Source organism: Lagopus muta, chromosome Z (assembly GCF_023343835.1).
Source record: "Lagopus muta isolate bLagMut1 chromosome Z, bLagMut1 primary, whole genome shotgun sequence".
In the NCBI taxonomy this organism is placed as follows: Eukaryota; Metazoa; Chordata; class Aves; order Galliformes; family Phasianidae; genus Lagopus; species Lagopus muta.
In genome coordinates, this window is record NC_064472.1 from 42,556,309 (window position 1) to 42,583,113 (window position 26,805).

Sequence of the window (26,805 nt, forward strand, 5' to 3'; positions counted from 1 at the left end):
CTGTAGATGAATGGTTTAACACTTTTTTTTTTTTTTCCCCAAAACTGCCTGATGATTTTGAGGTTTTTGTTCACCACATTTTAGTAACACGATGCTGTTTTTATTATGGCATAAATTATGCATAATTTTTTATCTCAATTTGCATAATTCCCCCTTTATGGACAGGTACAGTGTTGTACTTCTAATTGGTAGTATTCTCTTGTTTCCTGTAACATATAGACACACAAACACAGACATCGATATATACCGGAAATACCTATTATTTTAATAAGAAAATGTCAAGAAAAATATTGGATACTTTGAAGTTGTATATGCTGCTTCAAAATGAAACTTCAGACTTTAGTGCTCTAAGTGCTAAATTATGGCAGAGAAAACAATCTATGTGGGTTTGTTTTGGAAACCTAAGTAAGGAGTGAGAATTAGGTGCTAAATCAGAAAGTAAGGTCTCAGAAAAGGTTAAGTGCTAAGATATTTATCATTTTGTGTTCTGTTTACAAAACAGCTGCAAGGAGGTAAGTATCACAGATAAACATACTCGAGAGTAATGACAGATGGTTAACGATGGCAGTGACGGGCATGCTGTTGTGTCTTTTATTTTCAGTCAGAATTGAATCTGAGTTTGGTACAAGTCATCCATCAGAACCTAATCTGGTGAGCTGTGTTTGGGCTAATTTTGTTCTAACAAGATGGCAGTAAAAGTACGAGAGAATAGGAGATCATTTGAATATTTTCAGTTGAAATAAATTATTGCTGCAGTAGCAGTCTGTGGACTAAAACATCTGAAATATATTAAGTTTGTGTAGCTGTTTTACTAGGTCTAGAAGGAAAAGCTCTGTTCTGAAACAGGAAAAAAAGAAAGACTAGAATCCATTCCCACATAATTCAGATCTCTCTTTTAGATCAGTTCTAATCATCTGTGCACCTAAAAAGACTAAATCAGAAGATAGATGAGAATAATTTTGACTGTTCTTTTTGTGTAAAAGTGGATATTATCATGGAAAACAATTAACCAAAAATGGAGCAACTTGACAACTCTGCAATAAGGGGCAAAGCTCAGATTTGTCAGGTTAGTTTTTTTCTTATGAGCAGAAAAAAAAAAAGAAAAAAATATACCATGAAGAAGAATGCGTCTAAGAATTTTCTTGAGCAATAGCTTCATGGTGAATTTAATGATTTGGCTCTGACTGCATGTGTGCAGTGCAGTGGCTGTGCATGAATTGGTGCTGGTGCACTGCTAATTGCTGTCACTGAAAATAGCAAATAGAATATGTTCCTCATATTTACAAAGGAGGCAGTTATCCAGATCTTCATGTGATCCTTAAGCTTTTGTGCCAGGTTGGAATAGTGAGGGTATATCAGGATTCTTTTTTACCACAAATTATCATTAGATATCTCAAAAAGATCTTAAGAACTTTGTACTTCATTATGTTCTCTAAAATTTTTGATATGACAAATATTGAAGAGGAAAAATATTTGTGCTTTTGAGACATTTCAGAAAAAAATCTAAGGATTTATTTGTATCCTCCTTCATACTGTAAAAATTCATTTGTGCATACTATTAATTCAATTTCCCAGAACTCAGAGAGGAAATCTACAAGTAATACAGCTTTAAATGACTTCTAGATACATAAAATAGCATTTTCTATAAATAAGATTCCTGGTGCATTAATGTGTGAATTTTGAAGAAGAAAATACAGATTTAAAGCTTAAGTGCAGTCTAGTTCTGAAGAGTTGTGGGCTTATCTTTTTCACATGTCATTTATTCACTATATGCCCAACAACTCAATTCTATATACAGCCTGTGTTTAGTTTGGTATTTTCCAGCTCAGAGATGAGTCCTCTTCTCTGCTTTACCCTTGCAAGATGCACACTTTTGGGTGGTCCAGAAGGAGAACAGCTTATCTACTCATATGAAAAACAGAAGTCACAGAGAAATTCTATAAGATTTCTCTTGTCCCAAAGTATTTTCAGTTAAGCTTGTTACATTTTTGTTTACATTACTTTTCAGAGTTTTCAGTAGATCCTTACCCTACACCTTTTTTTTCAGAAGGTATCTCCAGCTTACAAGAAATAGGGTTTTTTTAATGTCTACTTTGCTACAAGAACAGTTTTTTGCCTTCTTAAATAGCACTAATGCTCTTCTGTCCGTAGACCCAAATCCCCAGTTTTTCTTTATATTTTCTTCTTGCCATTTCATTCTACACTTTTTTTTTTTTTAATTGAGCCCATGTAGCTTGATTAATAATGATTGAAATTTTACCTGCCCAGAATCAATCCCCTATAATCCCTAAAAGGTTATTTTATTTTTACTCTTTTAAAGAAAGAATAAAAATAGGAGCAAGGATACTCCATATTTCATCTCTCCCGTGGCTTGATTGCTTTGATAAGAAGTAAAAAAGAAACAAGAAAAAGAAAAAAAAGAATGGACATTGTCATTTGTAAGCTTGAACATTAATTTTACCTTTCCAATAAATCAATGGCAATGTCACTGATTCAGCAGAGAAGATTGGAAAAAGGAAACTGTTTGTCTTGACCTACAGCAAACTGCTGTGTTAGCTAATTTGGCTTGACAGTGTCAGATCAATGCAAAAAAAAAAAATAAATTTGTGTGTAACTACATTTTTTTTAAAGTAGGTCTGCATTTGCATTGAGTGAATTCTTTAGATAATAACTCTGGACCTGCATTTTGTATCTGATCCATTATTAGGATCACCAGTGTAGGCTTGTCTAAATGATGAAATTACATCAGCATCGTTGCAATGCTGCATTGCACGTGGAAAATTTTGATTAAAAGTTTAATTACTGGTTTAATTTTTCTTAAATAACAAATTAAAAATTTAAGTTGAGAATATACGCTAGCTTGGGTAACAGCTATGCTATTGAAGCTCCCACTGAAAAAAATATTCTTAATTGTGAAAGTATTAGAGAAACCATGGATTTCATTACTGCTTTTACTGCCTCTCTTTGGAAAACACAGAGATGTTTAACTCTTAAATAGACTATTAACTGTTTACTTTCAAATAGATCTGAAAATTCAGTGCTTTAAAGCACAGTTAAAAACAGTGTTGTAGCAGTGACAATTTAGAGTTCTTATTTACAAATCCACCATTTCCCCATTTGTGTTTCTTTGACTTAGACACTTGGATTTCAGAATTTTCATCATGAATATTGTCTCATAGATACATATTTTTGCAATTGTTTTCTGACAAAGATAACTTAGCAACCTTGTTTAAAAGGGCAGTGACACTCATGTTCTTTTCATCTGAGAAAGGAAAAGATCTAATTCTTTATAGTCTTGTTTACAAAACCAATATAACCCAATTCCAGTACAATTCCAACTCTTGTTGATTGCAAGAATTTCAAACAGTTTTTTAGAGGAAGGGATAATTAGAGATGTGAAGATAAATATTAAAAATGTTGAAATTAAAAGTTTATAGGAGAAAAATAGAATCATAGACTCATAGAATCCTTCGGGACCTCTGATGACCATCTAGTCCAACTCCCCTACACTACAGTTAGATCACACATATAAAGTCTTCAGGGATGGGGCATCAATCACAAAACTAGGTAACCTGTTCCAGTGCCTCACTGTAAAATATTTTTTCCTTATATCTAAACTGAATATACTCTCCCTGAGCTTGAATTCCTTCTTGTTCTATCACCGTAGATCCTCCTAAAGCTTCTGTCTCCTTCATTCCTGTAGCTCCCCTTTAGATAATGAAAGGCTGCTATCAGGTCACATTGCAGCCTTCTCTTATTCAGGCTGAACAACCACATATCTCTCTGCCTGCCCTCACAGGAAAGGTGTTCCATTCCATGAATCATTTTTGTGGCCCTTCTCTTGACATGCTCCAACTGGTCTATATCTCTTCTTTAGTGAGTACCTCACCAACAGAGTAGAGGGGCAGGATCACCTCCCTTGATCTGCTAGTCATGCATCATTTGATGCATCCCAGGATATGTTTGGCTTTCTGGGCTGCAAGGGCACATTGCTGGCTAATGTCCAGCTTCCAACACACCATTACTCACAGGTCTTTTTTGTCAGGGCTGCTCTTGATTCTTTCATCTCCAAGTTTGTATTGGTAATGGGATTTGCCTTGACCCAGATGCAAAACCTTACACTTGGATTTGTTGAACCTCATGAGGGCCCGCTGCTCAAGCCTGTCTAGGTCCCTCTGAATGGCACAAAAAATAATTTGTGTAGTAAATTGTTGTGTGTATGTCTTTCTCGTGAGAAGATGGTTGAACTTCAAGTAGTAGATTCTGTCAATCTGGCATCCCACAATGCATTTGATGGTGGCGGAGGAAAAGAACCTGGAGTGCTACTTGACAGCTGGCTGAACATGAGCCAGCAGTGTGTCCAGGTGTCCAAGAAGGCTAATGGCATCCTGGTTTGTATCAAAAATAGTGTTGACAGGAGGAGCAGGGCAGTCACCATCGCTCTGTAGTCAGCACTGGTGAAGAAGCACCTTGATGCTCCATTCAGTTTTGGGCTCTTCACTACACGAAGGACATCAAGGCCCTGGAGTGTATCCAGAGAAGGGCATCAAAGCTGTTGAGGGAGCTGTGTTGCAGCACAGGTCTTATGAGGAGTGACTGAAGGAACTGGGATTATTTAGTCTGGAGGAGCCTCAAGAGAGACCTTACTGAGCTGTACATAACTGAAAGGAGATTGTAGCAAGGTGGGCATCATTCTCCTAGGTAACAGTGATAGGATGAGAGGGGATGGCCTCAGGTTGTTTCAGGGGATATTCAGGCTTGGTAATAGAAAAATATCTTCTCAGAAAGAGTGGTGAGGCATTGGAACAGGCTGCCCTGGGAAGGTGACTGAGTCACCATCCCTAGAGGTATTCAAAAGTAGGGTAGATATGGCACTGAGGGACATGGTTTAGTAGGCATGGGTGGATGGTTGGACTTGATGAGTCTTTTCCAACCTTAATGATTCTGATTCTATTATTTTATAAAAATGGATGTTTGAATCTAAGAGAATAGACTTTGATACAACAACTGAAAAACCTAGCACAGGCCTAGATAAATGTGTGTGTTTGAAAGGAAGAATCATAAATTTGGAAAAGATAACCTGTGGAGTTCCTCAAATAATTAGTCTTGGATTTTTTTTCTTACTTATTTTGAGGAACTGGGCTACCGAAATCTTCTGCTAACATAGTTTCTCAGTTTTGTCACTACATAAATTGGAGAAGATATGAGAAGTTGGATGGCACATGGGTTTCAAAAAAGAAGAGTTTAAATTCACGGCTGCAGAGTTTAAGGTCATATAGTCAGAAGCTACTGATTTCTTCAGCAAGTCATGCATTCTTTAAATGGAGTAGATGAATGAATAGGAATCCTTATTCTAACAGTCACAAGAAAAATTCAGCGTGATAAACACACAAAAGGCAGTAAAAGATAAGCTAAATGCCAGATATTCTCAGTAGAAGCAAAATAATATAATTAGCATTATACAACAGTAAGAGTTTTTATGGAGTATTACATATAGCTGAAGTCACCTAGATTCAAGAGAAATTTTCTGAGATGGATTCAGATGCTAAAAAAATCCGATAAGACAACTTGAGGAGGAATATTTTTATTTTTTTGAGTGGAAATTAGAAGAACTGGCTTGTTTACACTGGTAAAAGAAATGTTGATATGTCTATTGCTTATGAAAATATCAGAGAGGTAAGCAATAGGCATGGAAGAGGGCTATGTAAATATAAAAGTAACAAAGTAATTCATGGTTATAAGGTTTCTATAAATAAATTAAAACTGGCAATTAGAAGACTTTCTAAGTATGTAAGAAGTGAAATTCTGTAAATTTGTTTTTCCATTAGAGGAATGGATGTCAAAATCCAAATTAATTTTAAGATAAAATGTGGTAAATATATGGAGTTATGTGAAGTAGTGGTGTAAGGGGTTTATTAATAATGTCCTGGTGTGCCCTATTAACTTCTCACGGTTCTAGAGTGAAGGTTAATGCTTATCTACCTTTAAGCTGCCAGGTGACATAACTTAATCCATTGAAGAGACCACAAGTAAAAAAAAAAAAGCTGGTACACAGAAATTGGTTCTTATAGACAGATCCTGGGGAATTGTATTCCACTCACCTCTGATCGAGTGAGTGAAAACTCAGTTGTCCTAAATTAAATTAAGTCATAAGGTATATGGCTTTATCCAGTAATTTGAATAATCTTAGCCTCTGCAGTTACTAGTTACTGACTGTTGATTCTGTAACACTCTTCTGTCAGATCAGAGAGAGATTATACGAAAGGGAGAAAATGCGATGCATTTTTTTTAACCTGCTTTCCCATACCTTCAAAATGGGGCAAACCATACTGTGAACATCAGCATATAAATTAGAAACTGGAAAATGAGGAAAAAAATGTAGGACTATGTGATTTCAGAAGGCAGAAATGTCAAAATAGGAATCTGTGCTCTTAGCCATCAGACTACCTATAAAAAGCAGTTAGATTTTAATGCTTTTGTTATAACTAATTCTGCTCCATGTTTGCTAGTCATATGTTGTAGATACATCTTCTGAGCAGAGTTAGACAAAAGGATGCCTAGGATGCTTGTGGCTCTGGGTGCCTTGTCTACAATGAGTTGTTCAGAAAAAAAGTAGAATTGAGACTGTGGTGGCTGAAAAGTCAGCAAAATGTCTGCTGTGGTTTAAACCTGATGGGCAGCTAAGCCACTCACTCTGTTGCAGTGAAGGGAGAGAATCAAAAAAGCAAAAATGAGAAATGAATTGAGAAAAAAGTTTGATTAATGATGAACAAAGGAAAAAGGATTAAAAAAAAAAAAAAAAAGCAAAAGAAACCAAGTAATGCAGAAGCAATCAGTTACCACCAGCCAGCTGATGTGTAGCCAGTCACTAAACAATAGCCGTCTTAGAAAACTCACCTTTAAGATTTTCTGGTATTATGTGGATGTTATTCTTTTGATGAGTTGCGTTCTGACTCTTGCCAGCCCTCAGCCTGTTCACTTCTGGAGTGTGTTTATGGTTGGGTGGAGTGAGAAACAGTTTAGGCCTTGACGGTCTGTAAGCACAGGAAGTTCAGCAATAGTCAAAATATTGTGTAGTGTAATATCATTACTGTTTTGATCACAAATCAAAAGCATATCATCATCCAACCTTCTATGAAGAAAATTAACTCTATCCCAGATAGATTGAGTACAGTATTACTTTGTTAAAAGAGAGTATTACTTATCTAAAAGAGAAAATAAAACATTCCTGTGCTAATGAGGAAGCAGTTATTTTTTCACTTCAATGGGACTTGCTTTTATTCACTAAGGAATTAATTTGGGGAGGAAGAATTTTTTACTCTCTTATTTTCTATTTCATTTTGAGGCACCTCTGTGTCAATGATTTTTTGTTGCAATAAGGTGTTGAGCTGATCACAGAATCATAGAATCATAGAATCACCAAGGTTGGAAAAGACAGCTAAACACAACCTCCCTTCAAGCAGGGAATGATAAGGTCACCCCTGAGCCTCCTCTTCTTCAGACTAAACAGCCACTTCCCTTGGCTGTTCCTCATAAGACTTGTACTCCAGAAGACTCACCAGCTTCATTGCTCTTCTCGGAATATGCTTCAGGGCTCCATCTTTCTTGTAGTGAGGGACCCAAAACTGAACACAGTACTTGAGGTGCAGCCTCGCCAGTGCTAACTACAGAGGGATGATGACTAATCTGCTCCTGCTGGCAATGCTATTTTGTGTAGAAACCAGGTTGAACTGAACATGAATCAGCAGTGTGCCCAAGTGGCCTTCTTGGCCACTTGGGCACACTGCTGATTCATGTTCAGTCTAGCACTGACCAATACCCCCAGGTCTGTTTCTTCAATACAGTCTTCCAGCCACTCTGGCCCAAGTCTGTAGTCCTGCCTAGAGTTGTTGTGGCCAAAGTGCAGGACCTGTTGCTTGATCTTGTTGAACTTCATCCAACTGACCTCAGTCCAGTGATTCAGCCTGCTCAGATTGCTCTGTAGGGCCTTCTTTCCCAAGGAGATTAACACTTCCTGCCAACTTGGTGTCATCTGCAAAGTTATTGAGGATGGACTCAATGCCCTCATCTTGGTCAGCAGTAAACATATTGAACAGGTCAGGCTCCAATACCAATCCTTGGGGAACGCAGCTCATGACCTGTCACCAGCTGGATTTAACTCCATTCACCATCACTTTCTGGACCTGGTAATCAGCCAGTTCTTTACATAGCAAAGGATTTATCTGTCAAAGCCCTGGGCTGCCAGTTTTCCAGGAGAATACTGTGGAAAACAATGTTGAAGGCTTTGCTGAAGTCTAGGTAGAATATGTCAACAGCCTTTTCCTCATCCATGAGGTGGATCACTTGATCATAGGAGATAATATTGATCAAGCAAGACCTGCCTTTCATAAGCCCATGCTGGCTAGGTCTGATGCCCTGGTTGTTCTGCACGTGCCGTATGATCTCCCTCAAGATGATCTGCTTCAGCACTGAGGCCATGCTGACAAGCCTGTAGTTCCTCAGATCTTCCTTACCATCCTTCTTTTGGGTGGACATCACTTTCAGCATCTCCAGTCCTCTGGGACCTCTCCAGATGACCAGGAATACTGGAAGATGCTGGGAAGTGAGTTGGGTATCACTTCTGCTACCTCCATCAGCACCTTTGGGTGGAAACTATCCAGACCCACAGATTTGTGGCAGCCCAAGTGAAGTAGTGAATCTCTAACTGTTTCCCCTGAATTGTGGGAGGTTTATTCTGCTCCCCATCTGAGACTTCCAGGTCAGGGGATAGAGTACCCTGAGGTTAACTGGTCTGATGTTTAAAGACAGATGAATCATTTGATGTAGAACCTTCATTTGTTTATCATGCTACTAAACTTAGCAAGGCTTCATCATAGGTAGGTTAATCTTTTCTTAACTTGATGTGCTTAATAAACCAGGAAAAAGGAGGATGACTCTTTTATATCCTTGGATTTCTTCTCTTACTCTCTCATCAGCTCTAGGGACCCTTGTAGGATGATACTGTACTATTAAAACCATGCGTGTTGTGATCCTACAGAGAACTTTTTTTTCTATTTTAGCTAAAACAAGGCTTTATAGCAGAGAGAAACGACAAAGCTAATTTCTTAAAAGGACAGAGCTGGGTTTTAAAATATCACCTCGGTTTCTATTTCTGTCAGAACTAGAACTGAGAGAAAGCTGTGTGGACACTTCTATACTTTTCTCTGTTCCAAGCTGTTCTGACCATATTCAGCCTGGCAAATTCACAGAAACATTTAGATGGATACTTGCCCAGCTAAATTTATACTTTCAAGATAATGTTGTTTCCAAGAGGAACTATGTGATCTGTGCAAAATGCCGCAGGCCTAAGTGATTTGAAGCTGCTAGTATTGATCATCAAATTGCATGCCTCTGCCTCTGCCAAAAAAATTTCAGAGAAACATATTAAGACTCTTTATTCTCTGCAGTTTTTTCTTTCTGTTTGCTAACACCACCTACCTTCCAGCAATGGCTTCCAGCCATTTCCATGCCTTGTAATAGCTGAGCAGCACCATGTAGATCTTGCTCTGAAGGGAATATAACTAAGTGTAGTGCCATAAGGAATAGTTTGCTATTATGACAGTGTTTTGAACACTTGTGATGTATTGCAGGGAGATTCTCTCCATTGTTAGCCAAATCAAGAAACTCTAGTTTTTTTCTTTAAAATTAATTATAAATAGAAGAAGATAGAAAATTTTACTCTTTGTGCTTGCCTGGTTTGCCAACATATAGTCTTCTTTGAGAACCTGTTGAAAAAGATGCTGTTCTCTCTTTATTTCCATTTGATGAATCACATCTAAATTTCTTACTAGTGCTTTCTATTGTGATTGCTATATTTTGTTATTGTTTAGAGGGGAATATCATCCATGTAGTATCATCCATGTATCATCCAACAGGACAGCTATCCAAAGCTCTCTTGACTTCATTATGTGTGTGTTTAAGGATCCCTTTGTAATGCATCAGCTATTTAGTATCTTCAGATTTCTTGCTTCCTTTGCATTTTTCCAGTATAATGTTGTTCTGCATTTTAATAATGCTTTCAAATCTGTTTTTGCCAAAGCTTGTCTAATGCTGTAACAGAAGTAGGGAATGCAATGTGGCTAAATGTAGCCTAAAATATTCTTGATGTCCTAAAATAAAGCTGACAAATAATGAGGGATTGCAATAAAACAAATAACAAAACAAATACATACTTCATCTTTTATAATAAAAAATACACAATGCTGTAAAAGGAGACAGAACTGTTAATACGGTAACTTAGGTATAGTAACCCAACCAAGAGGTTCTCAAACAAGTAATAAAATGTTTTTCAGTCATCAGACAAATTTCCTGAGGTGGAGACCAAATTCTCTAGTTTTAGCTGAGGCCCATAGGTATCTTTTCCCTGGTAGGACCAAAGTCTTAACAAGTTGTTACTGCTTACAAACCCTAACCACAGTCATTACGATTAACAAAGCTGTATGAATATAACAAAGCTCTTTTACTTCCTACTCCTCCAATGTTAGTGGTATATAGATGGTATTTATTCATTTTATTCATTTCTTACTCATCACCACATTAAGAAGTTTTTTAATACGTTACATTGAATAAGCCTTTTATTTTATTTTCTCCTTTTTTCTTTTCCCCTTCCTTCACTGATTTTAATTGTCTTTCTCTAACAGGCCACTTAAAAAATCTCAAAGTACTCAATGTAAGTTTTAATAATTTGAAGTCTGTCCCTCCGGAATTGGGTGACTGTGAGAATCTTGAAAAACTGGATTTGTCTGGAAATATGGAAATAAGCGAGCTTCCATTTGAAGTAAGACAACAAACTATGTTTTTTACCCTTCTTATTCAGAATACAAGCAGATGAGGTCACATTCCTTCTAGTTTCTCGTGATAAAATTATAGTAGTAATATCACTGAAAATGCCTTAGTGTCAGCTAAACAGGATGAAGTTTCTTTGTTCTGACATTCAAGTGAGTAAATTTCCTCATATTTGTTTTGATGTATGAAAGAGGATAAGATGCCGAAGGGAATCTTGCCTGTAGTGATAAGGAGAAAGCTGCATATAGCTATTGAGCAAAGTGTTCCTTGACAGTCAAATTCACATACTAACCTTCATTTGTTCCCGATGTCTGTTTTCTTTAAAAAGAATATGGAGAGACATAAAAAATACTGAATGTTGCAATGAGTATAAATGTCTGTCCAAAATGTATATTACACGCGAGACATGGTATGAATATATAGAATGAAGACTGAGAAAATGGCTCCCAGGCATGTACCAACATCTGCTTGTGTTGGATGCATAAATGTTCTCTGTCCTGGCTGCTAAGAGTCTTATTGTTCACTAACAAATGAAACCATTAGCTGGTACCTGAGTACCGAAGATATAATCAATATTTCTAAGGTTCTCATACTCCTGATTTCTGGTTGATAACTGAGAAGAACATCAGGGAAAAGTGCCAGGCTATTCTTTGCTGATTTCTAATTTTTTTCTCCAGACATCTGTTATGAGTGATTTCCAGGCATTATTGGAATGACCTAAAGTTATGTGAAATTTGCTTAGGCCATGCTTATGTTCTGTTTCAAGGAAATGCAAACAATAATGAACTTTTCTTTCTGGCTTTTTGCTGTAAGGCAGTTCATTTAGCAAAGAACTGTTCAAAAATGAAGTGGAAGATATGGAGATTTCATGTGACAAATGGGCAATTGCCTAGAAATGCTAGTAGCAACACAGACAGTGCAGTTGCAGGTCTTTCTTCGTCTTTTTTTCATTCAGTTTAGGAAAAGTAGACTTTAAATATAAATCGAAAATAGATACTGAACATGTGGAGTTGTAAAATCTAACCACATAAGAACATTGAGTATACTCAGCCTCGTGGATGAGAGCAGTCTCAGTCACTGATGTTTTAAAATTTTCCAAGTTATTTCTAAAGGCCTTATAGCATAAAGATTTTTCCCAGGTCTTTGTTTATGAAACCACACATGTAAGTGCAAATGGCTGCTTATAAAACAGCAAAAACTGCAAGCAATATCATGTCAGTATGATCTAAAAAATCAAGACAAATATTGGCATTAGCTACTATAATTCCTTTTTTTTTTTTTTCCCCCTGGAGGATGACAGTTGATTTATACTTGAAATGACGTGGCGAGGAAGGCTGCATGAACTGCATAAATAGCCACTGGTTCAGTTTATACAATTAGTTTCCCAGAGTCAACATTTCAAGGGCAGCTTTGGAAGCAGAACATGCAATTCGAGGAACACTTTTGTCAAATGATTTTAAAAGCTGCAGTGTCGACCTTCAATGTACTAGATACAGCTGATGTTATTCAGAGCAATTGTATCAGTATCCTTGCTAATGTAATAGGCATTTGATGCTTGATTTGCAAATGGGAAACAACTGGTAGCCACTGGCAGGTTTATGAATTAAAATATTGAATGAGTATCTATTGTCTAAAAAGAGAACATCTGCTTTTAAGTGTAATGGTAGGTTAACCTTTGCTAATAGCCAAATGTACACCCAATTGCTCCCTCCCTCATCCTCAGTATACCACTTGGAGGAAATAGAATGAGAAAGCTCATGAGATGAAACAGAAACAGGGTAACTGCTTGCCAATTATTGTCACAGGCAAGACAGACCATGCTTGAGACTATGAATTAATTTGTTGCCAACTAAAATATATTCGGGTATTGAAAAAGAAAGAAAATAAAACCACAGCTTTCTTAAACCACTCAGACCTCAGTTTCACTGCTTCATTCCAGACTCTTCCCTCTGTCCTGAGAAGTGCAAAATGATGGGGACAGGTTGCAATCAATACATAGCTGCTTCTGCTCATATTTCCTCCTCATGCATGGGCATGGGCTCATCTGCATGGGCTCCAGCATGGGCTCATCTGCAGTTCTTTCAGGAATATCCACCTGCTCAGTTTGGGTCTTCTATGGAATGCACTATGGAAGTCTGCTCCAAACTGGAGCATTTGGTGTTCTCTCTGCTCTTTCACTTTTTTTTTTCCCTCGTCATCTGCCTGTCTGACATTTTCTGTCAACGGTTTATGGGCTGATTTGGCCCAGTTCTATGACTAGCAAGGTGGGGGGACCCACGGACACACACCTAAGGAAAGGGAAAAGGGGACAAAAAAGTGGAAAAGGATAGATAGACCTAAAAAAAACCCCAAACAGTAGTGATCTGAGGAGAAACAAACTAATTTACTAAATAAGATATTGGAATGCAAGATAACACACTATAATACAATATAATACAATATAGTTTGAATTGAAGCTAATAAATCAAATAAAATGAGAGTGTGTGAAACTGAAGGCCTTACTCTAATGCTGAGGCAAGACAGCTAGTCAGGCCAAGCAGGAGACATGAGGGGCATCTCCTGATATGTGAACAGCTTTTGTCTTTTCCCTCTGAGCGGAAACAGCAACAGAACAGTGAAGAGTCCTCTGGGAGATGTAATTCTTCTTTTCTGGGACAGCTACCCGGAACTAGAGCATTAGCTCTTTAACTCCCAGTGTACTATATGATGTTATGATGTGAAATAGTGATAAAAAAATCTTAAAACCATGACACCGTCCTTTATTAAAATCATGACTTCAAAGAGGGAAGCTTCCTAGCAGTCTCCATGCCAACACCTTGCCACAGAGATCAAGAAAAATGTTTATGACCCCATATTACACAGATTCAATTATCTAGTGAAATTTTTGCTCAGATCTATTACTCTAGTGAAACGCTTATGTTAATTGGTCACCATTCTCCCGAGTGCGGTAAGCAGTGAGAACTGGAGAATGTAAAGTAGCAAGTACATGTATGTTCTGTGCTAGTATGTTGATGAAATCCCTGTAAAACTTTAGGATGAAAAGAGCAAAATTGGCAAATGATGCATAAAATAAGGTAGAGAATTACTAAAATTGTTTTCTGCTTATAATCTTTTAGGAAGTTCAGTTTTTATTTGACTTTCAAATTCTTAAAAGCTTCTTCTGAGAAGACTAAAGAAATGCATGAGAAGAGCAACAATGTTCTTTAGTGCAAAACCTACTTAAAAGAAATAAAGGGAAATTCAACCTAACAGAAATGATCTAATTTTACCTAGGTTTGGTGCAGAGAGTAATGGCTAGAGACACACCAACAACATATACAACAATGGATTCACAGAGATTGACAACACGCCTGTAATTTAGTCAAGAGTTTTTGACAGGTTCATAAAGGTTTATGAGACCATTGGAACTGTAAGACTGAATTACACCTTCAGTAATCAGTCTCCCTGTTACTTTGCTATCAATTTTCTTTAGGATAGATGCAAAAAAGAGAAGACTTGCAGATTTAATCTATATGTTTTAGTTGTTTGTTCCTTATAAAGAGTTTTAGGTAGAGAAATCTCAATGAGATGTATCACATAAAATGTGAGTGTACTTAGTACTCAGAAATGGGAGCAGAAGAACCTATGACCATTACACAAAACTATATAATGAAACCAAATAACAATTTTGAAGTGAAGATAGTAATTTCTGAAGATAACTGCTATATCTACTTATAAATTTATGCCATCATATAAGTTGTTCCCATGAACTTTTTTGTCAGCCAAATAAGAAATTCCTAAACTGTTACAAAGTCTGTTAAGTCTGCTATTTTATGTTAAGAAATTGTGCAAAGTGAAAAAGCTCTAGAGAGAGAAGACAAGCAATTTTAGCTTGCAGTACTTTTCAGGCAACCTACTGTTTTTAAGGAGGCTTACAGTATGTATACCATTCCATACCTTGACTGAGCAAGTACAAATTGCTTCAATCTCTATTTTTCTCTCTTTCACCACTGCATCTTTAACATTTCCGTATTTTAAAAGTTCAGTTTATTTTGTATGTTAGATTAATACTATGAGGGCTATACTGAATGTTATGCCTTCAGTTTTTTTATGTTGGTCCATGATGTCCAAGGAAGATGATGGTAGTATAGTAGTAGAAGCTGAACCTTCCCAACAGTATTCCATTACATTTTGTTGCTGTGTGACAGGTGGCAGCAGAGGGGGAGTCTGACAAAATGGCTTCTGATATGGAAGTACATAAGAAGCAAAGGTGTGTCACTGAATTCTTCCATGCAGAAAAAAATGTATCCAATGACATTTGCCAAGGATTGCTGAATGTTTGAGGAGACTAAAGAGCACAGATGTGAGCACAGTGAGGTGCTGGGTGGGGACACTGACATTGGGTCTCTTCTGCTGGTACAGATTTGTACGAGTGCAGCTTGCAGGCTCTTGTTCATTGCTGGTGAAAATTCATAGCTGATGGTTATGTCTATGTTGAAAAATAATGTTTTGTAGCTGAGAATATTTGCTCTGTGAAATAGTATTTTTAATATCTGTTGCAGTTTCCACGCAAATATACAGGAGGCATTATTTTTGGACTACCTATGTAGTTAAAAATCAGTCCTTTTACAGAATAGGTTCATTAACCTGCAGTTGAGTTCAGTCTGTTTTGGCAACATTTATAAATTAAACTGCCAGTCACTGGATTTGGATTAAAATATGAATTGAAATAAAATGTAAATACCCACAAAGGTAACCTATGTAGTATTGCTTTTGCATAGCCAGTTACTAAAAGTTGTACCTCGACCATAGTAACCAAATTTGAATGGAGAGGATACACTACGAGGTTTAGATGAAGTCTTCCCTGAGATTATACTTAATTTATAAAATTCCTTTGTGGAGGTGAACTTTTTTCTCTAGTTAATATGTCCAGGTATGACCATGCCCTTACTCTTATGTTAGCCAGTTTTTCTTCCATAGTGGGATTATACTGGGCACCATGCTCTGTAGCTACAGAAAAGAAGGATGTTTTTAAATGTCTTGTACCATTTGTGCATGTGTAACAGAACTTAAGAATTACTGAGATACATATTGGTATTTTAACTGATGAATAGAGTTCCTTCCTGTTATTTTCATACATGTTATTAATGTAATTTGTTTTTCAATTAAAAACAAAACAAAACAGTATTATAAATTACATATAATTTCTACTATAAGTTTTTCAAAAAAACTCTTCTGGCCTCATTTTGAGGTGTGTTTCCTTCAAAAACCACTGCTTTATATTTATTTACTAAATCACAGAATTGATATTTCCTGAACATGGCACAATAATTTCTCTATGCTGATATTTCAGAGATTTTGTTGTGTTGAAGTGCCATATCTTCTTCCATACTGTAGATTTTTGTTAGTAGTGCTACATCAGCCAAACGTATCGAAAGATGTGAGCTGGAGGAACTTCAGTGAGAAGAAAGGAAGATAAGGAAATACTCATTTCCTCTATCACATATGCCATCTGTTGTGGTATATCTTGTCAGTCACAGGGCAGGCAAACCACTCCCTTCCACCAGCAACAAGCTGAAAATGTTTCATATAGATGTTGGCATATTCAAAATCAATTAAAGAAGTGTTTATGAAATTATTCTGCTTTGCTAGGTGCTCACTGCCACACTTGAGCACATGCACCACGTAATCTGAAATTCTTTCTGCATCCTTTGAGAGGTTTGGGTTTTTCGAAGTGAGGGAATGAGGCAGCATATGAATACTTCACCAAAGAAAGAGCAAATGTATGAACAAACACTTGTGTTTTCATGTCAGTGCATATGAACCACTGCTCAGTGCTGGTGTTCATTTCAAATTTGCTTAAAGTTCATAGTGAGGGACTTTCTGTCATGGCTGGCCAAAGTTCTGTCAATCCATTCAAAGCAACAGCTGCTTTATGGAGCTGGTAAAAGATGTAACATCAAACATTAGCAGGAGGGGTGCGAAACCCAAAAGAGCAGGTGCAAAGGTGTTAGGTGTCAGAGAAGATTCGTGGAGACCTTAGTGCTGCTCTCACAAATGTTTTAATAAACAAGGAGTTAAAGAGGGGAACATTTCTATGTTAGGAAACAGGATTATGCAGTCAGGCACTGGAAAGAGTACCAGTTGATCCTGTTCTTGACAGTGGGCTTCTGAAGTTTTCTAGTTAATTTAGCATCATTTCAAAACACTCCACTTTTGGAGCAAGTCAGCAGCTAAAAACAACAGATGATTTAGTAAGAGATCCAACTAACGTATACTTTCATGCCATGGTGCTGATGAGCTTTCCCTTACCCTTTCACAAGTTTAGTAAAAGTAACATCACTGCTCACAGAATAAAATTTTTCTATAATAGTTGCACAGGATAAGGCAACACATAAGAATGACAAAGAGGGTTTAATGTGAGAACTAAAACATAGCTGTATAACCACAACAAGCTTGAGTCTAATTTAAAATAATTCTCTCCTTGGAAAGTATGCTGGGTAATTTTCCAGATGTACTTTCTCTAAATGGTTCAAAATCTCAAAGAAACCAACAGCAGCAGAGGCTTGGAACCTGCTCGCTGCCCAAAGCTGGCCACACTGCTGCTTCTCTCCCCCTGCGCTTTTGCCTCAGACCATCAGGACAGTGAACAACAGGACCGCTGCTAGATTCTGGTGGTGACTATCTCCGCTTTACGCAATTATTGCTTCTTTCCTATCTTTCTATGGCCCTCCTTCCCACCCCCATCACCCTAATTCATAATAGTCGACAGCCTTCCCTTCCCCGTCTCCCTGATTAGGATCTATAATAAACTGGTAGGACCAACATTCGAACCATTGTTTCTTAATCTCATGTCATATACACAAATCAGAGAACATCCTCTCCTTCCTATAAATTGGAGCAAAACACTAAGAAAGTTGGCATTGTTCAGTCTGGAGAACAGAAGGCTTTACAGTACCTAGCAGGATCTACAGAAAAGATAGGGAGGGAAAGTAGTAACAGGACAAGGGGTTATGGATTAAAACTAAAAAACGGTAGGTTTAGACTAGGTAATAGAAACTCATCTCTATGGAGACAGTGAGAGAATGGAATCTCATTGCTCAGATAAGTTGTGTATGTCCCATCCCAGGAAGTGTTTAAAAACAGGTTGGACAAGGCTTTGAGGAACGTGATCTAGAGGAGGTAACAATGCCCATGCAGGAGCTCAAGAACTACATGATTCCTTCCCAACCCAAACTATTCCATGGTTCTATGATTGTTTGAGATGCAAGTGCAGATAAAAAGATTGGCCCAGGCTCAGCTAATTTCCAACTCCAACTGTGAGATGAGGTTCATGCTATGACAACAGACCGCATGAGGTTGCAGTGAATAAGACTACATGCGTCTGGCGGCCTGTTAGCCTGCTGTCCACAGGGCTTAATTCTAGGGCCTGTACTGTTCAACAGTGTTATCAATGATCTGGATGCAGGAGTTGAGTGCATTCTTAGACACTCTGGTGATTAATAGTGAAATAGGAGGAGCTGCTGTGGTTCTGAAGGGATGACAGGCCATGCAGAGGGATCTAGACAGACTGAAGTACTGGGCAATCAGAAACAATAAGAAATCCAACAAAAGAAATTGCCAGGTGCTGCACCTGGGATGAAATAATGTCAGGCATATGTACAGATTGGGAAAGAAGTGGCTGGAAAGAAGTTAATAGAACCACAGGATCATAGAACCATAGAATGTCCTGAGTTGAGAAGGACCTCAAAGATCATGTAGTTTCAACCCCCCTGCCGTGGGCAAGGTCACCAACCACTAGACCAGGCTTTGCCCTCAATGCCTCCAGGGACAGGGCATTAACATATCTCTCGGGCAACCTTTTCCAGACCATCACCACCCTCTGGGTGAAAAACTTCCTTCTAATATCTAACTCTAACCTCCCCTGTCTTAATTTAAAACCATTCCCCCTTGTCCTGTCACTATCAACCCATGCAAACAGTCATTTCTCTTCCTGTTTACACACTCCCTTCATGTACTGGAAAGCCATAATGAGATCTCCCCGGAGCCTTCTCTTCTCGGAGCTAAACAAGCCCAGTTCCTTCAATCTTTCTTCATAAGAGCAGTGCTCCAGCTCTCTGATCATCTTAGTGACCGTCTTCTGGACCCATTCCAACAGCTCCACATCTTTCTTGTGCTCTGGGCCCCAGACCTGGACGCAGTACTCCAGATGGGGCCTCACAAGAGCTGAGTAGAGGGGGACAATCACCTCCCTCTCCCTGCTGGCCATCCCTTTTTTAATGCAGCTCAGGATATATTTGGCTTTCCAGGCTGCAAGAAGACTGCTGACAGACTGCTGGCTCACGCCCAGCCTCTCCTCTACCAAGACCCCCAAGTCCTTCTCCACAGGGCTGTTCGCAAGTGGTTCTTCACCCTGTCTGTATAAACACCAGGAATTGCCCCGCCCCAAGTGCAACACCTTCCACTTGGCTTTGTTGAACCTCATTAGGTTCTCATGGACCCACCTCTCCTGTCCAGGTTCCTCTGGATGGCTTCCCTACCTGCCAGTGTATCAGCTGCACCACTCAGCTTGGTGTCGTCTGCAGACTTGCTGAGGTGCCATCGTCTATGTCATTGATAAAGATGGCGAAGAGCACTGGTCTCAAGGCAGACCCTTGAGGGACACTGCTTGTGACTGACCTCCACCCTGATACAGAACCATTGATCACAACCCTTTGACCACAACCAGCTAACCAATTAATCTACCAAGCAGACCATCTTTCAAATCCATACCTCTCCAATTAAGAGAGAAGGATGTGGTGAGGGACCACATCAAAGACTTTGCAGAAGTTCAGATAGATCACATCCGTCACCTTTTTCTCTGTCCGACAATGCCATCGCTCGATCATAGAAGGCCTCCAGATTAGCCAGGAAAGATCTGCCTTGGTGAAGCCATGTTGGCAGTCTGGGATCATCTCTTCGTCTCATACATGCCTTAACATGGAAGTCAAGAAGATCTGCTTGGTGATCTTCCCACAAGCACAGAGGTGAGGTTAACCGGCCTCTAGTTCCCCAGGCATCCTTTCTCCCTTTCTTAAAAATGGGAGTGACCCTGGCGACCTTTTTCCAGTCACCAAGGGACTTCACCAGACATCATGATTTTTCAAATATGTTGGAGTGCAGCTTGGCTCTTTCAGAACCTTGGATGGATATCATCCAGCTCCATGGACTTACATACATTCAGTTTCATGAGGAGGTCTCGGACTTGTTCTACTGTTACAGTCAGGCAGAATCCGCTCCTCTCACCCACACCTAGATCTTCAGGGTCCTGGCAGAGGCGGGGAGGAGCCTGGCCACCAGTGAAGACTGAGGGAAAGCGCTTATTGAGCACCGACGCTTTTTCCACGTCTGAGGAAGCCAGTTCTCTGTCCTCATTTATCTTTGGTCTGTCTCCTCCTGCTTATGTACCAGTAGAACCCCTTCTTATTACGTTACACATCCCTTGCCAAGTTCAACTCTATCTATGCCTCGGCTTTTCTAAGCTTATTTCTACATAGGAGGACAACATCCCTATATTCTTTCCAGGCTGCACAGCCCTGCTTCCACATCCTGTACACTTCCCTCTTTTCCCACTGTTTAAACTGCAGATCCTTGCTCAGCCATGCCAGTCACCCACTTCCTCTGATCAGTTTCTTCTGCTGGGGGATGGAGAGATCCTGTGCTCTTGGAAGGGTGTCCTTAAAGAGCTGACAGCTCTGTTCTGTTCTGTTCCTATGTCCTCAAGGACACTTTCCCAGGAGATCCCACCCATCCGTCCCTTGAGCAGCTGGAAGTTAGGGTCTTGATTCTACTTTTTGCCAGGCCTGCATTCCTCCAGATCATAAACTCCGTGACAGCATGATCACTGCAGCCCAGGCTGCCTCCAATCTTAACCTCTCTGATGTTCTCCTCTGCATCGATGAGCACCAGGCCCACTGAGGCTTCACCTCAGGTCAGTCCACCTAATACCTGGACCAGGAATTTATCCTCAACAGACAACAGACAACAGTGGATTGTCTGCCACCCATCATGCCGCTATCCCAGCAGATACCCAGGTGGTTGAAATCCCCCATCCTGTAGCCTCCACTCAGGGTATTCCAGTCATGGGATTCATCCCACCACGTTTCCGTGATAGCAACCAGATCATAATTATCCAAGTACATCAGGTTTCCGTATGGTAAGTGTAGAGTCATGGCCTGAACCACTGATTGAGCACATGGGGAAAGGAACTGATCAGCCTTGGGAGCAAGGGTGAAGGCAATTCACCTCTGTGAGCCAAAGGGATGAAGCCTGGCTCCACCCCTCTTAGACCTCATTTATGGACTGGCTGCCACTGGGGAAGGATCTCTGCTTGGAGAATTCCTCCCCTTCTCTTCTCCCCCTCCCCCCCCCCCCCCCCCCCCCCCCCCCCTTGTGGAGGCTTTCCTGAGCCTAGATTTTTGGATGGGTAAACACCTTCACTTTTCCTCTGAAATACCATCCCATCCATACTAGTCCTTTTGCTGTTTCAGTCATGTATTGCCTTTCTGCTGTGTTAATCTTCCCAATTGTAACAGTTTCTAACTCCTTCTGCTTATTTCCCATGCTGCTTGCATTAGAGAAAATGCACTTCAAATGAGCTTTCTGGCACACCAGTATAATAGAGGGGCCCTCTCTCAAACCTCTGAAAGAATTCTGAAGTTCCTTCCTCACCGCTTCCTAGAGGGACACAAGAAGGTTTTGGATGGGGTCAGCAACATTACCTCTTCTGAGGAGTTCCTGGAAAATTCTACAGGACAGTTCAGAGGCTTCTCCTTGCCATCTCCTACAACGACTACATCCCAAGCCCTTCTCTGTACCACTGACCTCCGCCTGCTTCCCCCATCAAATCTAGTTGAGATTTCTGAACTACTTATTCCACCCATCCCCCTTCACACCTAGTTTAAATCTCTTTCAATGAGCCCTGACAGCTCCTGGGCTAGGATCTGCTTTCCCCTTGGAGACAGCGAGACCCATCTGCAGCCATCAGGCCAGGTGCTGAGTAAACTGCTGTGTGGTCAAAGAACCCAAAGTTCCTGTGGTGGCACCAACCTTTCAGCCGCTTATTCAAAGCCTGTGTTTTCCTAGACTGCTCTGTATCTCTCACCACCCCAGAAGGGAGAGAGGAAAATTTGCACACCCACACCTTCAAGCGTTTGCCCTAAACCCCTTTTCAATCCTTTTTGATAACTCACAGTCTTCCCTGAGCGATTTCACCACTCACCAATAGCAGGTAGTAATCAGAGGAGTGAATCAGACCTGAAGTTTTTTGGTGATGTCCCTGACGCAGGCTCCAGGGAGGCAGCACACCTCCCTGCAGGTTGGGTCCGCAAATTGGGCCCTCCATTTCCCTGTGAAAAAAATTGCCCACCACAATTCCCTCCTGCCTTTCCCAGCAGAGGTGGTCTCAAGGTGTGGGGATGACACCTCACCTTTGGCTCCCTCCTAGGCAGATCTTCCCTCGCCTCCCCACTCACCTCCCCTTCACTTTCCAGCATCTCGAATCTGTTGCTTAGCGTGACCTGGGGGAGTGAGGTAGGCAGGCAGGGGGTGCGCCCACAACGCCAACCCAGGACTCTCTTCCAAACTTCCTCATCTGTTCAACTGTGACAGGGCAGGGGGTCCACTACTTTTCTGGGGGTGTCTCCCTGGCACCCTTCCCTTGGGCATGCCAGCGAGTCACTCCACCAGTCTATCTCCCACTCACATGGAGCTGATGACCCTTAGACTCTCCACCTCCTCCTTGAGTTCCACCAACAGGCTGAGCAGCTCGTCCACCTGCTCACACCTCACACAGGTGAAATCCCTGCCGCCTTCCCCTGGCAGCAGCAGGCTCAGGCATTCCCTGCAGCCAGAGACCTAACAGCCACATTTCTGGGCAACCCCCCATCTGTGTCACCACAGTGTTCTTGGAGCAAGCCTGCTGTCTGGTGGAAACCATGTTTAGGCCTATGGTCTCAGAGACTGCCAAGAGGAGAGCTGGTCTCCTAAGCAAAGAGGGACAACACTTACACACCCTGCCACTTGATTCACCCCCCCACAGCTACAGCACCCCATAGACAGTGTGGGCTGTACTCACACACTGACTTCATCTCCCTATTTTCAGCAGGCAGTAACAACAGTTACTCACCTGGTATGCTCTATGGGCAGGAGCTCCTGCCCTCCCCAAGGCTATTTAAAGCTTATCACCAAGTGTCAAGGTCAAAAGTGGGTAGTGCTAGCTCCACCCCTGCTCTTAAAAAGAGCTTTTTCACTTCAGATCCCTTGCCTAGCGCAGCCTTACTTGCCTTGAAAACTACTCTCTGCAGCAAATGACCAATGACATATTTGTGGGGCGTTTAAGCTGTACCACAAATGTGCCAGTTCTACTCCTGCTCACTCAGCAGCCCACCCACAAGCTGCCAGCCCCTCAGCACAAGCACAGCACTGTTACTGGCTTTGAAAAAGCCAGTTCAGCAGGAAGGGATCCGCGGGTACTGGTCAACAGTAGGTTCAATGTGATTAAGCAGTAAGTCCTGGCAGCGAAGAAAGCAAACCGCACTTTAGAATTAATTAAACAAAGCACAGACAGATATAGGTTAAGATAGAGCAAACAAGTTGATTCATCTGCTGTATTTAATGTTGGTGTATTTAATTGGTGAATTGGGCTTACCTAGTACAGTTCTGGTAGTGGGTGTGGACTCTGTGAATGTCTCCTATGAGCAGCTGCCTCATGTCAGATCAGAACCAGCTACAGCTACTTCAAAAAGGACCCACTGCTGACCTGAGCTGAGCCATGAGCAAGGCAGGGTGCAGCCCAGGGAGAGCAGAATTGAGGAAGGAAAAATACTGTTGAACAACAGTAGGTGGGAGAGGGGTTTAAGAAATGTCAGAGAAGCAATCCCACAGCCACCAGTGTTGATGCACTAGGAGGGCAGAAAGAAATCCCACAGTGGAGCAGAAGCTCCCGTCAGCGCAGGAGAGGACTATGGAGGGGCAGGCTATCCCCTGCAGCCCATGGGCACCATGCAGAGCAGATCTTCACATGTAATCATGGAGGGGCCCACTGTGCAGCAGTGGCTGTGATTTTTATTCATTATCATTGATTAAGGAGAAAGGCATTAAGGCAAGAATCAGTCCCTGTGAGTTGAAAGTTGATATTACCTGATTTTTTTTTCCCCTTCATGTGGGGCTCATTCAGATAGGATCTCTGCTCTACAAATGCTGGACAAAAGAGCCTAGAATTATGCCCATTGTGAAGTGCAAGTGATGCCATAGGTACAGTGCAATTCAGTTGAGGATGTGGCTCAGTTGTTCTCAGTTTTTTAATCAAAGAGGTGAAAACTCTAAAACCTGGGCCTTTGTTATGCTTCTGAAGAGCAATGCAAACGTCCATTAATTTCACATTATGAAATCCATGGCTGGAAAGGTCTGAACAAATGCTGAAAGTGGCCTCTCTTCACCTGCTGTTTAAGACTATCCATCTAATTTGTTATTTGTCCTGTCAAGAGTTGGTTACTGCTGCTGGAGTTTAGGAGTCTGGTAATTTTATGAACAATAAAATCACAGGTTACGAGGTAGTAGTACAGCTAAAATAAATTCATGTTTTACAATGTAAACACAGCTTTGCAGGAATAACATTCCTTTCTCTTCTCCCCTTCTCCTGTTTGCAAACTTGATCTAGGTAATTTTTTCTTCCTCTCTATTTTTAATAGATACAGTTTTTATTTACTTCCTCACTACCTCTCTTATTCTTGCCACACCTGCATGTAGGTCTTCTGGTCTAATTGGAACTGATACTGTCAAAAAGCATCTGTGAAATTGCGTGAACCCAAACCCTGAGACTCCGTGTGTCAGGTTACAGGAATAGTGTGGATGCTAGATATGTGTGATCAGTGCTTCTCTCTGTGCAGAGTTTGTGTTATGAACATATATAGCTGTGTCAAATCTTCTGAATGTGTCTGATTATATAACATATTGTTATACAGTCATATGGTTATGCAACAAGGGAGTGTCTGCAATACAAAGCTGCTGGGGGCTATGACTCCTAGCTTCAGTCCTGTCAGGCAGTGTACACTGGCTGCCAAACTGTTCTGAGGCTGCTGTTTTGTTCAGACTCAAAATACAGAGCTGGTCAGTGAAAAGTTGTGGCTGTCCTGTGGGATCCCAGTGGCAGAGAGGCTGAAATGAATTAAAAGATGAAGCTTTCAGGTTCATATGCAGCAATCACAGTTTCATGTTGTATGCCATTTCTGCCTTTGTTTTTCGCATTTTTATTCCGCTGGATACTCACCTTGCAGGATCGGGAGATGTTATGAAGAGATCAGTTTACCCCAAACTGCTTTTAATACCGCCAAATTTTTTCATTCTCAGAAACTAGTTCCAGGCCTTCAGATTACTAGGTAATACAGAATGCTCTTTTAAATACTGATTAGGGACAATGAAAAGATTGACTAAACTTGATAACCTAACATGATGGATGCTTCAGAACTGTAGATGCTGAACTTGTCCAGGTGTGGAGCCCTCAGTACAAGAAAGACATTGAGATTTTGGAAAGGGTCCAGAGGAGGGCGACTAAGATGATCAGGGGGCTGGAGCACCTCCCCTATGAGGACAGGCTGAGGGAGTTGGGCTTGTTCAGCCTGGAGAAGAGAAGGCTGCGGGGTGACCTCATTGCAGCCTATCAATACCCGAAGGGAACCTACACCCAGGAGGGGAGTAAACTCTTCAAAAGGGCTGACAACAGCAGGACTAGGGGAAATGGTTTTAAGTTGAAGGAGGGAAGAGTTAGTTTGGATGTTAGGGGGAAGTTCTTTACTAGGAGAGTGGTTAGGCCCTGGAACGGGCTGCCCAGGGAGGTTGTGGATGCCCCATCCTTGGACGTGTTTAAGGCCAGGTTGGACGGGGTCCTGGGCAACCTGATCTGAAAGTGTATGTTTGGTGGCCCTGCTAGGCAGGGGGGTTGGAACTACATGATCCTTGAGGTCCCTTCCAACCCGGGTGATTCTGTGATTCTGTGATTCTGTAGGACATTGGAGCACAGAAGGGAAGAAATGAGGATGCCGTAAAAACACAGATTTTCTTGAATTCCCTCTCATAGTCAAATAGAATTTTCATAGTTGCCTGAGACATTTCACAAAGCATTCCTCCAAAGATGGAGGAATCTAAGAGCCACAAGGCTAGAAGTCAGGAAACTGAAAAATTTTAATCTTTATGGACTATCCTAACCTTGATTTAGGTCTTCCAGAACTACCCCAAAGGAAAAAAGAGAAGGGAGAGAAAAACTGCTATAATCTTGGCATATCACAAAGCTCTGAATTGCTGTGTCCAAGTGTTGACAAAGTTTGCAGTTGTGGGTTTGTGTACTATTAGGGTCATGCACGAGTACAATCCGTAGCATTGAAAGAAAGGTAATTTTGATGACGGACACTTTGCAATAGTTTGCTCAACTAGATGAGTTCTAATTCCAGACCAGATATGTTGGAGTGCAAAACAGACTTGTCTCTGTTGTGACTTTATTGAATATGGAGATTTTCATTATGGAACTCCTGCCTGAAGAGCATGTAAAGCCAGCTCTGGCTTCCAGAGCTCTCCTACTTGGTAGCCAACTAGTGTGGAAAAAAGATTCCAAGAACTAAAAAAAAAAAAAAAAAAAAAAAAAATTAATTCCTCCTATCACTTTGGCTTTTCATTGCCAAAGACAGAATGCTTTTTTTCCTTAATATTCAATTTCCTGTTTACATTAGTGGACAAACTGATTGCCAGCCGAAATTCTGACAAGTTTATCAGGCTGCATCTCTGAACTATTGTTATTGCTTAGCACCAATATACAGAAGGTGAAAAGATTTCACAGATAGCAATTGTCAAAATGTTGCTAGTGTAATAGATTAAAAGCATAGCATCACAGTTTCATTTGAATGGGTTTTTTTTCCCCATCATTTTTCTTGTTGTTTATTTTGCATCTGTAAATACTGTGTAATTACTTGG

The 26,805-nt window shown here is 40.5% G+C and overlaps 1 protein-coding gene across 3 annotated transcripts in view; it reads left to right on the plus strand.

Annotated features, from left to right (window-relative positions):
• The window catches only part of LRRC2 (leucine rich repeat containing 2), an 80,549-nt gene that overhangs the window by 32,629 nt on the left and 21,115 nt on the right, over positions 1-26,805 (plus strand). For all 3 annotated transcript variants that reach the window (XM_048932191.1, XM_048932192.1, XM_048932190.1), the window contains one exon: positions 10,680-10,816. In XM_048932191.1, the coding sequence (XP_048788148.1) occupies positions 10,680-10,816 (137 nt within the window). The remainder of the gene's footprint in view (positions 1-10,679; positions 10,817-26,805) is intronic.